The following is a 19054-nucleotide window of genomic DNA, read 5'->3' as shown; positions in this document are numbered from 1 at the left end:
TGCCACCTGAAGAGTGCCACCCTAAGAATAAAGTCTTTCTAGAGAGCTCACAAAAAATAAATTATAAAAAAATAAATAATAATAATAATAAATATATATATATATATATATATATATATATATATATATATATATATATATATATATATATATATATATATATATAACAAAATAATAATCTTTTGTTTTATATAGTGAGCTGCAGCAAAAATTTTATTCATAATTTTTGCATGCCTCTAAAAAATACATGAATATCAGTTGATTATACCTGTCCTACTTCAGGCTATTGAACAAAAGCCTTGAATGTGTATGTAAGACTTGTGCTTTATTATATTATATAAATATATAAATTGCCGTAATTGAAGATTCTAGAGATGCAGCTGTTCTTGTATGCATACAGACTGCCATCTACTGGACATATTATAAATGATCTAGAACTAACTATAAGTGCTTCTCTTTCTACAGACCACACAACACAAACCCACACACACACACACACACACTCTCTTAGAATTCTCTTAGACATGAAGAGAATTCTAAGGTCATATATTTGAATAAATATTTGAATTCCCAGGACGCTTTGTCTGTCTCACCTCTGATTGGTTGTACACCCTGACCAAAATTTTTCAGAAGCAGCAAACTTGAAATCTGCATTGCAATCATTGTAAATAGTGTAATGCTCCAGAGACACGATTAATTTACAAATGACATTAAAACTAAAGTGATTTAGTGAGGACGTTTTCTTTATTTTGCTAGCTGAACAGCTGACTCATGACTCTGCATCGGATATAATATATATAATACAGCAGTACAATGCAATATCTGTTATGGCCTCCTGTGTGAAACTGACTCATACTTAACCACTGAATATAACAGAATACCTTGCAAACTCAAGTAGACCTTGATACCTTATGGCATTTTTCTCAACACACTCTCTCTCTCTCTCTCTCTCTCTTTCAGAGTCCTTTACTGATAAATACCTTTTAGTCAGTACAGTGGGTTCATTGTTAGATAAGCCAGCCGTGTCTCTTTAATTTCTCATGTGGTAGCCCATTAAACTGTGTGTAGGAGCTCCCCACAATCATTATATTTTAAATAGCATTTACTTGGTTTTCATATGATACAGTGCTTCTCAGTGAATACTTCTCCTACTGTGAGCTAAATATAAATACAAGTGAGAGTCATTCACTAGGGATGAGACAGTACTTAAAATGCCTCCAACAAAAAAAAGTTACTTTAATTTCTATTAAAAGTAGATATTAAACCTCTGTTGGGCCAGTAAAATAAAAATCATTGAATTCATCTGCTGAAAGTCTGATTAATTATTTAATTTTTTAATTATGTTTTTATTCATTCAATCTTCAGCAATCACTCCACCGTGGTGGATCTGAAGTTTATACTGGTAACACTAGGCATGAATGCACTGTAGATCAGATGCCAGACTCTCACAGAGCACCAGGTATAAACACCGACATGGAAGAGAATATGAGAAACTCCACAGTAACATGAGCTCAAGATTGAACCAGGTACCCTGAAGCTGTGATGCAGCAACAGTACACACTGTGCAAACTCACAGAAAAGTTAGCCGAGTCGGTTTTATTTCTCCTAAAACTCCTAAAAACAGTAGTTACTGTGCCAGGAACAGAGACAGCAGGTGCATACAGTCCCCTCCAAAAGTACTGGAACACCAAGGCCAATTTTTTGTTGTTGTTTTTTTGATACACATTAAAGGATTATTATAAGGGAAAATTTGGATTTCACATCAAAAGATGAATATCAGATCGGAGTATCAGCTTTTTATTTCCTTCATTTGCTTTGATTTACAACAAGATGTGTTAAGTTGAACTGGACCTTTTGATTGAACCCACTGTTCAAATGATCATAAATATGATTTGTATCCTAGGTTTCACCTGCGAAGACCGCATTTGTTGTTAAAACAGATAAACTAACATTAAGTGAGAGCTGTCTATGAAGCTGAAAAAAGATGGAAAATCTATCAGAGCCATTGCACAAGCATCGGGTGTAGCCAATACAACAGTTGGGATTGTCCTGAAAAAGAAAGAAACCATTGATGTACTAACAAGCAGAAACCTAAGAGGTCGAGCAAGGAAAACAACAACGGCTGATGACAAACATTGTGAGAGCTGTGTCGTAAAACCATAAAAACAACAGTCAAGTCACATCACCAACAACCTCCAGAGAGCAAGGGTGAAGGTACCACAATCCACTGCTTCAAAGAAGAATTCAAGGCCAAACCATTCATTAGCAGTAAGAACTGGCTGAGCAACTGAGCAGCATTTCATCTTCTAAAGAGGAGACTGAAGGGACCCGAAACAAACAATTGAATATGGCTGCACAACAAACCTGGAAAAACAACAGTTTGGTGATGTCTGTAGTTTGCTACCTTGATGTAGTTATTACTAGCAAGGGATGTGCAACTGAATATTAAGTGCTATTACCTTTTTTTTTTTTTACTTTTACTCACTTGGTAATGAAAGCTGACATCTTACATAACAAAAAAACAGAAGAATTCTGTTCTAATACTTTCAGTGGGGACTGTATGTCAGTGTAATGGCTGATATATGTAGCTGACATTTAAAGTAGATGGCAGTGGTGTTGTAGTACTAAATTCAAGAGAACAGCTACAGTGAGGCCCCAGCATATCTTTCTCCAACAGTTTTTGCCTAAAGACCTTTTTCCAGGGTTTATATAAAGACCTGAACATCCAAAATGACTAGTCTATAGTCTATATAGGCAAGAACTTTTTTTTATTTTTAAGATATTGTACTATAATGGCATTCTAGGATCAGGTTTTAATTTCTTGGTATAATTGTAAAACTGAATTCTCCAAAAAACAATGTATGTAGGTTATACCTATTGGTTATGTAATATACTTGGATTTATTATTGCCTCAGAAGCAGTCAGTGTAGTTCACAATGCGTAAATTCCTGCATCCTGAAACAGTTTATAGCCAATTATGTCTTGGCAGGACCACAGAGCATGCTGGCGCTTTTCAAGGGAAGTATATATGGAAATAGGGCCACCATGTTGCAGTGCCCATGGCAAAACTTTGTGGTGCATTTAGATGAATGAACGTTGGACTCAGAAGCCTATACCATTATTTTCTGTAGTGTTGGGCTTTGACTCTCCAACTGAGCTCCAAAATAAACCCAAATACATTCTTGCAAACTAGTCAATTCCCATCCTAATTGTAGCATAACTTTTACCTAGAATTCAGTGATCCCAGCATTGTCTGTGGACAATAATTTCTTAGATATTATATATTCTGTTCGAACTGTTTCATTGTTTCATCGCAAATACAAGAAGCTGGATTTGATCAATTTTTCAGGAATCTCTCTGAGACATGTTTTTTTTTAGCTACCACCTAATGTAACTGCATAAGGACTGGAATTACTGTTCACAGCAACATACTCTAATTACTTCCATTACACAGAATTGATTGATTGCAGAGGAGAACGCAACATCGTATGATTAGCTTAAACAAAGCATGTGGGGTGAAGCAGACTCTCTCTCTCTCTCTCTCTCTCTCTCTCTCTCTCTCTCTCTAGGTTCGAATCCGGTGCAGTGTTATCAGACTGCAGTCTCGGGAAGAAGCTGGAAACGTAGACAGCCGCTGACGATCTCGACGTATCCACGAACTCAGCTCACTTCCAAAGACCCATTGCGGCTGTTGCTCCGGTCTGTGAACGTTTTCCCAATGCCCTCCCTCCCCTCCCCTCCCCATCCCTACCACACACATAACAGCGTCACCGATACAATTTGATGAAGCGCTCCAGAATGCCGCCGAGTGCACGCGCTGAGTGACCGCCCTCTCTCTCTCTCTCTCTCTCTCTCTATCACACACACTCCCTCCCTCACTCCCTGTGGACGCTGCGATGAATCTGGATGGAGCACGATGCCACGACGGAGGCCATAGATAAGTAGCTCCAGCCGAAAGCATCGCGTCCGAGCCCGATGTGAGAGCCACGTGTCTACGTAATGGGATTCCAGTCTCTGGTCTCGACCCACACTCCCGCTTCCTGCTCAGGCGCGCGGGTTCCACACTGCGCGGGCACGTTCGCGCCGGACGCGCTCCACTTTCGGAAAGGGGCTACCGGTGCTCCCGAGGCAGTTTAATATAGGCTGAGGAAAAGGCACGAAGGGGTTTGCTCTGATAAAGGACTGGCAAAGACTGAAGTTTTTGAGGGATAACTGGAATCCCGCAGCTTCTGGAAATGTTTGACTGAAACGGGGGGATAGAAACACTGGCGATGTGCTTAGTTGGGGGTTACCGTTGCGGTCCTCTTAACCGAAGGCACGCGCCCTCGCCTGGCTTCTGACGCCGCGCAGACCAGATCCCACCCTTAACCAGGGAGCGCCGAACTAATATGCAATGTAATTTTGTGCTGAAAGCCCTCGCGTCGCACCGTGATCAGGCCACACACCCACCCCCGCGCGACAAATGCGATCGAAAAAGTCTATTCGGGTTACGGACAAGCCGGGCAGGCTCCGCCGCTGTTAACGAGTCGGATGTGAACCCAAGCGCCGTCCTAAAGTGGCACGCAATATTTCTGCACTTGAATGAAGACGCAGACGAGCCGGGGCATCACACGGCGATTTCTATGGTACAAGTAGCATTCTCGTGCGACAGAACTGATCCGGCAGGGCTATTATGCAATCGCAAAGAGCCCTTCCCTATGAGGGTGCCTAGGCTGCTGGACTGCTCTTCGCCCAAATCAATGTGGTTTCTTTGGAACATTTTCAGCAAAGGATCGCATATGCTGCAGTGTCTTTGTGGCAAGAGTCTTAAGAAAAACAAGAACCCAAGTGGTAAGCCCCCCCCATATGTACTATCCCTCACCCTGACTCTCTCCTCATCACTCCCAAGATTTTCCCTGACTGCTCGAGTGTGCGTTTCTCACGGTGATGGGTGTTCTAATATAGTTGCATTTGTGCGCAAGTGTGTGTGTGTGTGTGTGTGTGTGTGTGTATGAGAGAGAGAGAGAGTGCGTGAGTGGAGGGGATAAGTTATTGCAGACCTCGCTGCTGGCACCCGAGCATTAAAAGGCGTAGCACAAAAATCTACTGTGTACTCCAGTCTGTTTATGTATAAAAATCTACTGTATATTACAGTCTGATTCTGATTCTGTATCGGACAAGCAACTTTTATGCCATCATAAATCATTAGATCATCAGTGTACCCCAGACTGAGACTGCGGCGCTTGTTGCTGTGTGCGCGCGCGTTTCTTTACTGTCCCCGCTCTCCAGACTGTCAGTGTACGAGCGGCTACTGCAGTACAGTGTTAGTGCAAAGCTTAATGGCTTTTAAAATAAGACAACGTCTCAGTCAGGTAGTGGAATGGAGTGCCATTAAAAAAACAAACAAACAAACTTGGTAGCCGACGAGTCCATGCAGCAAACGCATGCAAATCACGCAAAACTATTGCAAATGAACTATGAGGTTCCCCCCAGGCTAGTCGCTGACGTGAGCAGCGACGAAAATATAAAATATTTATAATGCGCAAGGCTTTCGCTTTCCAACAAAATAAGCTCGTGGCTTCGAGCACGCGGCAACGTCAATTAATCAGTAAAAAAAACAAAACAAAAACACATTATTTTCAGTGCCATAGACTTTGCCTTGGCTTATATGAATCAACAGCTTGAGGCTGTGGAATGGGTGATGTGCAGAACCGCGTCTAAAAGCAAGCGTTTTATTAATGTTAAATGTTAATGTTAATATTAACATATTGATGGTGTGATATCTAATAACATCACAGTGCGAGCAATGAAACCTCGAATATGATTTAAACTTCATTCAGAGAGATCTAGCTGAGAGTTGGAGGTGGTGGCTTCTATATTTGATGTTAGAACCTACTGCTGCTTTGGCCCGTTTACACTTGGTCTTAATATCAATCTCAGGTGACTGGATCATAAATGGACTAAGTGCACGTGTGAAAGCTGAGGTTATCCTGGACGCATGTGAGATTGCACTTGTAGTGTAAACGGCACTGCGTCCTGATGCGTCCTCGATACAATCAAAACACAGTCTAGTTAACGGTGTTGCCAGGTTCGTGGTTTTCACGCGGAATCTTATATACTGTACATAAATCTGAACGGAACCTGTCACGCTGCACATGTTACTTATTTAGGTTTTTCTAATACTTCATAGTTCTACAATGATGTTCTTGACGTACTTGAGATATGATAGAGTAGCAGTAGCACAGCTCTCAGCTCAAAAGAATAACATCGTGAAATCGTGTTATATATTTGACATTTGGTTATATTTTTGTGTTTATAGGGCTTTTTAAGAGCACCCCGACTTTAAAACTATTATCTATATGATGTGATCTGTAAGCTTATTTAACTAGAAATTAACATTCTACTGCTGTATATAAACAGATTTAATATACTAAAATTAAATACTAGTTTAGAATCTGAGAGGTTGATCTAAGAAGCCAATCTGTTTAACTGCTCAGCAGCAACAAAAACACAGTGAAAGAGAAGAAAGTGTCACATAATGTGATGTATTTTTATCCAGTGTTTTTCTGCAATGATGTGATATAGGCGTTTGGTAATGTGAGACTTACTGTTAATTATAATAATAATTCTTCAGTCTTTATTTTACTAGCTTCATCCAGTTTTTTGACCAGCTACCTCAAATTAAGTCTAGGACAGTCACAGTTGCCTTTATAAAAATGAATCTGAATAGGCCATGTCACCATAGAATAGCTATAGTTTTGGCCTGTTTCAAATGAGCATGTGCACAGTTCTTAAAATATTTGTTTCTCAGGATTATTTGGTGAATAAATGAAGTGATATCAGTGTATATCAGTGTATCTGAGTTCTCCATATAGCAAAAATGAATATTTCATAAAGAAAAAGTGACATTTGGCTTCACTGGGGGAAAATACAAAATTTTCTCACGTATTTTGGTGTTAATTGGGTGTAAATAATTGAATTGTTAATTCAGTTAGTAAGTTGATGACATTTTTCCTTAACTGACTTATAATGTTACATGTTTAACAAATAGTAAATAAAAAAAAACCTTACCACTCTTATTACCGTTATATTACTCAATATTATCACTCTTATTATTAGAAACTTTTGTGAGCCACCAGTACATGGAATCTATGAGTTTGTTGATTTTAAAACCAGTTTTTGGTAAAACAGCCATCATAGCCTCCTAGATTGAAAATTGAGATGGGACCACAACTTAGCAATCAAGCTCAAATCACTTGAGAAGTGGGGCAGAGTATTTGGATGCATGTCCTGCATAAATATAATTGTCTTATGGAATGCTGCTGACTTCTTCCAGTCCCACCAAAGTATCTTTCAGAGACAGGCCCAACAACCTCAACTTATTCATTATTAATATTCTGTTAATGATAGCAGCTCATAATTTCTAAGTCACTGGTACTCGTTTTCATCTGGTGCTTACTCTCCATAACTTATTGAGCCACAGTCCCTCTCATAAGCATTCTGAAAAATCATTCTTTTGCCCAAATTATGATGTTTAACAGAGTTCATGTTTCAAGCATCCTTACCTTATCAATGCACAGAGCAAATCCAGAAGAGAATCCTGAAAGTTCTGTAGTAGAATGGGTTTCCTAGAGGTTTCATACTAAATTCATTTGCAGTTAATTTTTGCCTTTTCATTATCGTTTAAAACTCCTTATTTGGAGTTGCCTATTTTATATGTAGTAAAATGCTGCATAATAATCAAGCATACTTGAATTTGAAGTATTTCTCACATTAAGCCACACCTGCAATAATAACACTTGAAAATGATTATACCCAGTGATTATTTTCGATTAATACAGTATTAATTGTCACTTTGTGAATCTCCAGAGGTGATTAGAAACAGATCATTGCACTGGCTTGCTTTGATGGTGTCTCAATAGTTGGTGTCAAACCGATCATTAGCATCACTGTGAAAAACAAACTATCAAAGACAAAGTCTTTTCATGCACTGTAAGCAAGTGCATTATGTAGAAAAATTTCTTTTGAGAACAATTTGCAGTTTAGTTCAATATATTTCAGTATAGGTCAATAGTAGATTTAGCTTCACATTATGATGTAGATCATTTTTCATGCCTTATTAACAAAAGTGATATCCATTGTACATTATGCTTTACATTATGGTACAATTTACATGCCCCATTAAATCTTTCCTTTCTGAGTTCTTTTCAATAACAGTGGCCCAAAACATGCATAAAAGCTTGAAGCCCCCTACTGGCACTTAATCCATTTGTCTATTAGACCTGCCTTTTATGTGTTTAAACCACTTTTACGACAAGCTAAATATGTGGCCAAGCAAAGTAAAATACAATCAGTGTTGTTGGCTTTATTTTCATGGCCATTAAACCTTTCACAAATCAGTCTGATATATGAGCCCCTAGTAATAGAAGTCTCCAAGTAGGATTCTTGGATTTCGTTTCTCCTGGACCAGTACCAACTAATCGAAAATGGACTTTAAAGTGTACTTACAACATATGCATATAGATTTGCTTATAAGTCAGCCACAGACACTTATGGATGCTGGCAGGGCTGGACAACTAGAGCACTGTTGTGTTGTATCTTCATATTTCACTTTGTATGTGAATAATTATACAAAAGGGTTTTGGGTTCCAAACACTGCTTTGTTGATGAATTTTTCTTTAACACTGGAGCTTATCTTACTACCATTTTATATTTGGCAACCCTGAACATGAATAATGTTAGCATTTTACATTGTTTCACATTGAGTGAACTTGTGATTTAGATGATGTGGGGTATTTTGTGTTGGATGTTGGTGTCAAATCCAACCTGCCTTGGTGACATTCCAGCTCCAAAATCAGACTGAGGTCACACAAAGTGCTGCAGTAAGCAGCAAAAGTGGCAAAGAATTGTGCTTAATGTAGCATAGTCCCAGTAATTCTAAATGAAAAGCATTAATAAAGAATAAATCCAAAAATTTTTTTCATGTTTTCATGTTGTCAGGCCATGTTGATATGCCACCTGATGCTTTTTGGGTCAATGCTTATGGTGAAACATTTAATGGACGTTTGATGGATATGAAAATAAACTGATATCAAACAAAGGTTATCAAACACAGTCACTTTTTACTGCTTAAGTGTATCAGCTGCATGTGTTTATCTGGCATTTTACATTAAACATTAGGTTATAATGGTTTTAATTCAAGCACGGCCCACAATTATTATAATTGAGAGTGAGAGTTGGCCTTAATATCATTTTTAGAGCTATGGAATTAACTAGGAACCAAGATACAACATAATTATCTTAATATTATCTGTTGGCATTATCCGTGGTCACCTATCTGCAGGCATAGTTCTTGAAATATCCAAATATGTGTCAGATTAAAACCTGAAGTGGTTAACAAAAGTGGTCTTTTAATAATAATAATAATAATAATAATGCGTGTGAATTCGGGCTCTGACAGTTCCTCAGAATGAGCTACAGCCCTACATCTCTCATGATCATAATTACTCAAGATGTTCATGGAACTGTTTTAATAAGACTTGCACAATCACTGTTTTTGTTTGTACCTTCCCATGATATTTTCTAACACATTTAGTTGAATCTCTTCCCCCATAAACTAACTAGTTTCTAATCTTACTAAGGATCTGTAAATAATGCATCAAGTATCACTGAATGTTAATGTTAATTCTTGTCGCTTGCTTTGCCTTCCAGCCCTGGCGCTCACCTCTAGATTCAATCAGATGGCCTGTGAGCTGTTTTTGAAAAACATTATTTGTCCAGAACTAATAAAGTATGCATATTCCATTATATTCCTAATATGCACATAAATAACATATTATAACATCTTAGTTTTTTTTATCATACAGGGAGAAAAGCTTTTTACATTTATTATCCAGGAAATACCAAGAACTGTGCCTTCCATATGTCAGTCTAAATTGAGTGTATAATATTGCTTTAGTGTCTTTTGCCCCTTGCTCTTCAGTCCTCTAGTACTCTTGCTTTGGGCCACTTCTTCAAAAAAATGTACTGCAGTGTTCTGGTTATTTCAGACCCAGGATAAAAACTAGGCCTCATAGAGCTTGACCATGCAAATGTGGCCTTGTTGTGTCCTTCCCAGAAAGTCTTGAGATTTTCCAAAGAGGAATACGAAAGGAAATGATAAAAGAGAGAGGAGAAGATCTTGCTGGCTCAGCACTTAATCTTCATCAGGCTGTGAGGCACTATGACAATGCACTTGTCTTTGGAGAGCTCACACTCTGCAATCACTTAAGTCATCAAGGTGCCTTCAATAAACTCGCTTTTTGTTTTTCTTAGAGTTAATATGGAGGGAAATTATAGTCAACAGAACCTGAATTTGAACATGAATTTATAATGTTTGGAAAAAATGATGCAAATGTTAAGGCAGAATTTAAACATATGGCTTCTGAATTTAACTCTCTGAAATTCAGGTCTTGAAATTTAAGCTTAAAATTCATGGCAAAAAAGGTGCTGATGGAGTTTAAATTCATTTTGATGAATTCAGATGGAAATATCCAGCATACTCAAAGAAAGCAAACAAACCTTTCTCAATCTTGGCTAATCACAACACACCTCTGAGCTCATGAAGGCAGGGCTTCATTTCTAAGCCATATTTTATATAATGGGGCATGGTACCATGGCACAGCAGTGTGGTTTTCCCAGTTTTAAGATGAGAATTTAGGTTGTTAGTGTTAGTGTTTTGTTGCTATGATTAAATTAAATCCAGTGTTACTTGTTTAGTTTCATATCAGTTTAAAGGATAAATATTTGATTATCATCAGTGAATGTTAAACCGTTTTGGATTCTGTGGCTAGTCCACTAGTAGTTAAAAATGATCTGTATTCACTCTTCTATGAAATCTAAGACTGTTGTATCGTTAAATTGTTGAATTATTGAAGTATCTATCATTATATCCACATCTTTTAATGTTGAGTTGTTGAATTATATCCATACATGGCACATATCCATTACAGTATCCACCAGAGACTTGCCTGAAAAACCTGTTGCTCATCTGGTTTATTTAAAAGCTTTGATAGAGGTGTCAGACATACGACCTGCACGCTGGGACCAGCCTGATAAAGGCTGTAATCTGGCACACTGAATTGCTTGACCACAATGCTCCTTTAATTTTTGACTGCTTGAACTTTCAACTGCTTGAATATTTAAACGTGATTTTTTGACATTTTTCTGTGAATGTTTTATAATACACATCATAATTGCAGATTGCTTTCGGGGCCAGTATATTGAAAATCTTTGACATTCTCAACATCACATTTACATTTGTTTAGGCGTTACAAGTTCAGGTTCAAGTGCTGCTAACTCAGATTTAATGCAATGTGTTTATATTTTGTGCAGATTGCAATAATTATTTACTTAATGGCTTTCCTTAAACCCTAAACATAAATTCCTTATATGAGCAAAAGTACTGGAACAGTCTTATCTTAAACTACATTCAAGGCAAGATTTTTTTTTTTTTTTTTTTATTGATTTTTAATCATATATAGCTTGTGCAAGTACACAGAGAAATGAAACAATGTGCCTCCAGGACGTTGGGGCTACATAAAACACAGAGCTACATAAGACAACACAGAACTAAGGATTACGTATATTAAAACAGTTCCACATAAAGAGCAGGTGTGCAAACAGTGCCAGACAGGACACACTGCAAGACAGAAGGAAGTGGAAAACATGGAGTACAATAAACTACAAGACAGTACAATATATTATGCTACAATACAGTTATGTACACAGAGCAGCACTGACCAGTACACAGTTCTGTAGAGTACAAGTGAAGATGCTTCGGTTGTAAACAGCAGTTTGTTGCAGCTTTAAAAAAAGTGGTGTGCAAAAATTGCAGTGTGAGTGCAGAGATTTACATATGTGTGTGTGTGTGTGTGTGTCTCAGGTTGGTCACTGGGTATTGAGTCTGATGGCTTAGGGGAAGGAACTGTTACACAGTCTGGTTGTGAAGGCTTGAATACTTCAGTACCTCTTTCCAGATGGCAGGAGGGTGAAGTGTGTGTGTGAAGGGTGTATGGGGTCACCCACAATGCTGTTGGCTTCGTGGATGCAGCATGTGATGTAAATATCTGTGATGGAGGGAAGAGAGACTCTGCTGATGTTCTCAGCTGTCCTCAGCTGTCCACTGCAGGGTCTTAAAGTCTTAGATGATGCAGGTCCGAGACCAGGCAGTGATGAAGCTGCTCAGGATGCTGATAGTCACCCTGTAAAACTTGGTCAGGATGAGGGGTGGGAGATGGGCTTTCTAGGTGATGGAGCTAGTGTTGGTGGACAAGTGGAGGTTCTCTACCAGGTGAAGCAAATAACTCAGCATTTGGTTGCATATCAGTTGTTTGCAATTACTACATCAAACCTGGCAACTCACTGACATCAAACCTGTTGCATGCTTGATTTATGGTGATTTTCCAATTCTGACAATTGTTTGTTTTGGGGGTTTCTCCCTTCAGTCTCATCTTCAGGAAGTGAAATGCATGTCAATTTTGTTAAGACTTGGTCAGCCTAAAACCTTACGCTTTTTTCCCCTGATGAAATGCCTCCCAATCAGATTGTGTGGATTTCTCAGTAATGTTTCTGTAATTTTCTGAATTCATTCTGCTGCCATCCTGAGTTGGATCCTTAGTGTAGATTAGTGAGCCTGCTCCATAAGCGTCCATGCAAACCCAAGCCATGACACTACCTCCACTATGGTTGACCAATGAGCACTTCATTTTCCAAACTTCCATCACTTTAGTAGAGGTTAAACTTTGTTCCAGGAAATTTTGCGGCTCATCTGTGAATTTCTTTGCAAATGTATTTCCGGACGTTCAGGACAAATTGCTGTATCGGCTATGCCTAATGCTTGTGCGATGTCTCTGATATATTTTCCCTCTTTACTCAACATGAGAATGGCTTACTTTCTCCTACAGAAAATACAGCTCTATGATCTTGATGTTGGTTTATCCTCCTTACCACCAAATTCAATCTTCACAGGTGGAACCTAGAGCTCAAACCAAGTGTAGCCATTCAGAACTATTCATATTTTAAAACAGTCAATCAACGAGGATACACCTGGGCAGCAAGAAACACCTGTCAGTCACATGCGCCGATGTTTAATGTTCAAATGGGAGAGAGAGAGAGAGAGAGACAGAGAGAGAGAGCGCACGTTTCAACCTATAATATATCCACCCTGTGTTTTGCTAAATTACCTTTTCTCTCAATACTGTTTTGGTATACATTCCCAAATACTCGCACTTAACACATAATCATGTGTTTTCCAGTAAAACAGAAACAGAAATCACAGGTATTTATTGTGAATTATAACAATACAGCAATTTGTTGGAAGGCCTGTAGTTCTGCAGTGATTATGGTCTCTCTTCTCCCACTTGACAAACTCAATTCTGCAAGAGTTATTTGATGTAAGACGTTAAAAAGTCCAAGAAAAAGAATTGCCTGCGCAAACTGTAAATATTTTTTAGCAATTTTATAACCATTTACATCACTTTTTACACGTCTCACATATATTCAGTCTCTTTCACTTGCTTTTTATGATCAGGATCCAGGTAGATCCAGAACCTATTCCAGTAACACTGGGAGCAAGTGGGAGAAACCATCGTAGGATGCCATGCTCACACACACTCATTCTGACCTGGCATCAATTTAGCATACCAAATCCAACCAGAATAAACCCACACAAGCAGTGGGAGAACATGGGACTCTACATAGACAGCAGACAGTTCGATTTTATGTCAGTATCTATCATTTATTTTCTCATCCACCACAAGACTATTAAATTCTTAATTCTGATTGGTCAGATGGTGTATATAATGTTCTGAAACAGCTGACAATTTCCCTAACAAATTACAAGTTTATATTAATGCTCTAATTATAATATGTTATTTTTTTTATAGCAAGTCAACTAATTAATTTATTCCATACACAAACATAGTTTATAATGAATGCTACCCATAATGATAAGTTGATTAGAATTTGTTAAGTAAACCATATAATGAGTTGATATGAGATTTTTATGGAACGTGTCTCCCGGAACAGTGCTTTGTAACCATAAAAAAAAAAAAAAAAAAGGTTTCCTGCCTCAGGAAAATCTTCAGGAGTAGACCTTGCACTTCCTGGTTTCTCAGTAACATGACAGTGAAAAGAAATATAGGACTGTTTCCCGCTATAATGCAAGTGATAAGAGAAACGCAAATTATTTTGCAGACAATATTAAATGTATCTATAAATGTATGTGTAGCCTATTAATAAACCTAACTCTTAGCAAATTACTGTGGTATAAATAGGAATAAACCACCTCAGTTGATGCTGTAATAGAAAATTAGCCCCATCATGTATTTCTCTTACATAGTTACCCACATGCATTCGTGCTGAAAAGCCTCCGGGGCACATGCCTTTATAATGAGACAACCACTTTCACCTTAATCTTGGAGTACTCCATCCACTTGAGCATTGGACTTGTCTGAGTGAGTGGTGAAAGGTCTTAGTTTAGATCTGTCTACCTTAGTTTAAGAGACGCAGGCCTTCAAAAAGCTACTTGACTCCTCCGAGTATCCTGCTGACAGGGTGATATGTTCCACAAATAAACGTAGAAGGTGTTTGGGATTGAATCAAAGTCTCCTTTACTAATTGCACAATTTGAGACTCGCTGGCCAACACAAAGGCTGTTACATGAATTTCATATTTGAATATTTCCAATGGCAAATTTTGTGTCTTTTGTCATTTCTGATCACATTTTTAGTCAGTGTAGGAGCTTTTAATGTACTAATGCAATATACTTCAGTTACATACTCTTACTGAGTTTTATCTGGAAATATTACAATTCAACATTCCCAATTTCTATATGGATTGCATTTTTGTTCTTTCATTCATAAATCTGAAAGAATCTGCATTGATACAATCACAATCATTCCATATTTTATTAACACGATTATGTCCACAGGCAACATAAAATATGAAGCATCTTTTGATGAACAAATTATGAAACACACGGAGGTTTGTAAGACTATCTGTAAAACATTGTCAATTTTATTTTACTTTTTAAAAATCATAATAGTCTGAGTATCATCCGTCTCTCTTACGTCTACCTTATATATGTGACCCAAAGGTATATTTATAGGCTTGATAAGTAGTGGGGAGGGGGAACTGACTTAAACAATGCACTGGAGAAAAAAGATCATTGGGTTGCACAGACAAAGAGAGGACACAGCTATGGACCTTGACAGAATAATTCGAATAGCTGAAAAACAGATACGCAAGGTTCTCGGCAAGGTGGACCCAGGTATGTGATGTTAACCTTACATAGCCTTCAAAACAAAGGTATGAAAAAGTCCAGGAGACCAGGAGGTGTGTTGGCTGGTGTTGGTCAGGGTTGTGCTTTGTTACTGAACTTAAATATGTTTAATGACCTGTAATGTTTCCTGTAGTTTTTTGTTTTTCTCATCTAATTCGTGTTACTTTTTCTTACTATATATTCAAAGAACACCTTACTACATGTTCGATAAATACATCACCACCTCTAAATTTACATAACGCTAATATATTCCACTATAAGTAGATATTGTTGAAGATGTAAAACGAGGTTTTAGTTTCAGTGAAGTGATCTAAAATATTAAGGAACTTTAAAAGACAGCAAAAGAGACATACCCATCACTGTTGGCTCATTACATATCAACTCAACCAGAGGTGTTTGCACCATAAGTAAATAGAGTTTGGTAGAAACGACTGGCAAATCTCAAATATTGTGGTAATCTACAATATGCAATGCATATATATATATATATATATATTCATTTTTCATTTTTCGGTGGCTTCATTTTAATGGTTTTAAAAAGCTGTGCTCTTGTAAATATTTCTGGACAGAGTTAGGGTACTTCTCAGGTAGTCCAACCAATAACAAGGCTGTATCTGGACGTGTCCTTCAGAGTTGGCAAAAAAAATATTGGGATAAAAAGTCATTCTGAAGCACTTTTCAGATGGTCATAGAACGGACAATATTGTGGACATCACATTTTGCTTCTACTCTTAGTTATAAGGTTAAGAATTGACTAGTATTATTATATAGTATATACCTATGTTCTTATGTTATATACTATAAACCTAGGTTCTTTTTTTCTTGTACCTAGTATGTGCTGGGTAAAAGTATTTGCTCTTGAAATAAACACAAATAAGCACAAGGAATGTTTGAAATGTTAAATGAATACACAACGAGTGGGTTTCTGTAACCAGACAATGCTGTACTTGCTGCTACGATGCTGTTATCAGACATATTTATCAGATGGCAGGTGATCAGATATGCTATCGTAATTGAAAGAGTGATAAGTGAAGAGTTCTGTAAAGAGAAGAGATCAGTGGTTTCTGAAATGCCAATTTGGCACCAACATCCATGACATGGTCAAAGTCACAGAGATCACATGTTTTCTTCATTCTGATGTTTAAATGTGTAAATTACCTGAAGCTGTTTACCCAAACCTGCAAGACTTTTTCATTGTGCTGAGGCCACATGATTGGTTAATTAGATAACTACATGAATATACAGGGGTACAAGTGTTCCCAATAAAGTGGACAATGAGTATATATATCGGTGGAGCAGTGGTGGTCTTATGGGGCAGTGGTGATTCAAGTGGTTACGGCTCTGGCTTGTTGTTCAGAGGATTGGTGTTCAAGCCCCAGCACTACCAAACTCCACTGTTGGGCATTTGAGCAAGGCTCTTAACCCTCCCTGCTCCAGAGGTGCTGTGTCATAGCTGCTCCTGTGCTATGACCCCAATTTCCACAGATGGAATATGTGAAGGAAAGAATTCCTCTGTAATGTATATGTGGCAATAATACAGGCTTCATGCACTCGGTTCTATATTTTCACTTTAGCCATGTTACTTTTGGTTTGTATTAATTAGATCCCTAATTAGGTTTAAGGTGTTGACTTGGCCTCCAAATTCTCAAATCTAAATCCAATCAAGCATCCATGGGATGTTTGACCCACCTTGCAACTTACAGGACTTGAAGGATCTGCTGCTAATGTCTTGGTGCCAGATACCACAGCACATCTTCATTGGTCTTTTGGAGTTCATGTCTCGTTGGGTCAGAGTTGGCGGCCCAAGGGGGACCTGTGCAATATACTGTAGACGGGTTTAGGGTTAAGGGTTAGCGTTAGCTGATCAGTGTCTTGTTTGTTATAGTTTCAGGACAGCTAATTTTGCTTAGTGGACTTTATTGTTAAATAACCATCAAAACCGATCTCAAATCTGCGTAGAAATTACATTATCGGACAGCAATAAAGCCTTGACCTCTTTGTGTGATGAGAGTAGTAATGCAACATCAGTCTTTCTTCAGATGCATGAAGTGGTATTAAAAAATAATGTGATGAATTAAATGCAGTGACTTCACTGCAGTGCTCAGAACCCTTTTTTGAACAAATTACTCTTGACTTGCTGACAGTCTCGTCTAACGCGTTCACTTTCCTTGCCAGTTTGTGAACACCTTGATTTTAAAGGTCAACAGCATGTGCCAGCACAAAAAGTTTAGCCACCTTTGTTGTCCTGTATATTCCGAGTTTCCAAAGGGAAATTTTTGTGGATCACACATCTTTGAACCAGACTGACAAGTTCTTACATTGTACATAGAAAGACCAATTATTAAATATGACTCTTAATACTGAGATTGATCAGTGCATAACATTCATGTGCTTACAATATACTATATTCTTTTGAAGGTTTTTCAGAGCCTTAGAAGGATACATGCTGGTGTAATTACACAGTGACATGTAATTATAATTATAATTATATCAGCATGTTTTAATAATGTTAGCAATTAAATGATAATTTTGGGTCCAGGAGGAGTAGTCTCATTAATGGCTCATTTTATTGTGTGTGTGTGTGTGTGTGTGTTTATTTTCTGTCATTTTTTAGACCAGACAAAGGCTGGGTTGCCAATCCGTTTATCCTGCATAATTGTGACTTTCCTGCAGACTTGATTGCACCTGTCTGTCACCTTTATTTAGTCCAGTTTGCAACCGCATGGTCAGCTTTATCAAAATGATTGTATTTCATTGTGTGGTAAGGCACTAAAAGTCGAGGTGATGCTGTCTATTTGAGGGTGCTGACTTAGGGACTTGTTGAGAAGTTTAGAATGTGAGATAAAACTATCAAGTTGTTTATGCTTTCACCAAATGTTAAATCTTTTCATGAAGGTAGTTCAAGATGTTTTAGAATTCCCAAACCATTTTTTTTTGCCAGTGGAGATACTGAAAACAGGGAACTGACATGATGTTTCTGACAGTAAATCAATTAATGACAAAGAGCTTTCCCTTTAGAAAGGAAACATAACCCAGAAACACATTTAATGTGTGTATCTTTAAATAAATTGTGATGTGTTTATCAATTTGGTTAGGAATTGGTTGGTGCTTTTTTTTTTTTTTTCATTTTCTCGGTGAGAATTTAGCACAAATGTCACAGTCGAAAATTGCTAGTGCATTTACAATGATATTTAATATAGGAGAAAAATTCAATGAGAGCAAAAAGGGTTTTTTTTTCTGAAATATGATGGGATGGGGTGTGATACAGTTCTGTGGTTCTGTGAGGGAATTTGTTAATGCACAGCTCTTGCAAGAATCTGCCACAGCATCTCAATGGGGCTGTGGTCTGGACTTTGACTTGGTCATTCCAACATGGAATTCCAAAGAATGCCAATATGCTTGGAATTATTATCCTGTTGTCTAACCCAATTTCCCAATTTCCAGGTAAGCTTGTTAGATAGATGGCTTCACATTTGTCTGAAGAATATCCTGGTATAAGTGGGAGTTTGTCATTGTCTCAATGACTGCAGGTTCCTCAGGTCCTGTGGCTGCAAAACAAGCCCAGATCATCACCCCTTCACCACCATGTTTATGGTGATGTGCTGTATTTGTTTTTCATCAAAAATGGCACTGTGCATGAGGACCAAACCTCTCCACCTTGTTCTCACCAGTCCAAAGAATATTATTAGAGAACCTTAGTGGTGTGTTCAAACTGTGGTGCCATATACTTTTTTTTTTTTTTTTACCATAGTT

The 19054-nt window shown here is 37.9% G+C and overlaps 1 protein-coding gene across 2 annotated transcripts in view; it reads left to right on the top strand.

Moving 5' to 3' along the window:
• Positions 1–3785: 3785 nt before the first annotated feature.
• The window catches only part of LOC131347096 (fibroblast growth factor 14-like), a 57656-nt gene continuing 42387 nt past the window's right edge, over positions 3786–19054 (top strand). Inside the window, exon 1 of one of the 2 annotated variants that reach the window (XM_058380964.1) lies at positions 3786–4830. In XM_058380964.1, coding sequence (XP_058236947.1) covers positions 4389–4830 — 442 coding nt within the window. In that variant the 5' untranslated portion in view covers positions 3786–4388. The remainder of the gene's footprint in view (positions 4831–19054) is intronic. The other variant, XM_058380967.1, reaches the window with a different exon arrangement.

Source organism: Hemibagrus wyckioides, linkage group LG26 (assembly GCF_019097595.1).
Source record: "Hemibagrus wyckioides isolate EC202008001 linkage group LG26, SWU_Hwy_1.0, whole genome shotgun sequence".
NCBI classification, from domain to species: domain Eukaryota; kingdom Metazoa; phylum Chordata; class Actinopteri; order Siluriformes; family Bagridae; genus Hemibagrus; species Hemibagrus wyckioides.
The sequence above is the reverse complement of the archived record's forward strand: the minus strand, read 5'-3'. Positions and strand labels throughout refer to the sequence as shown.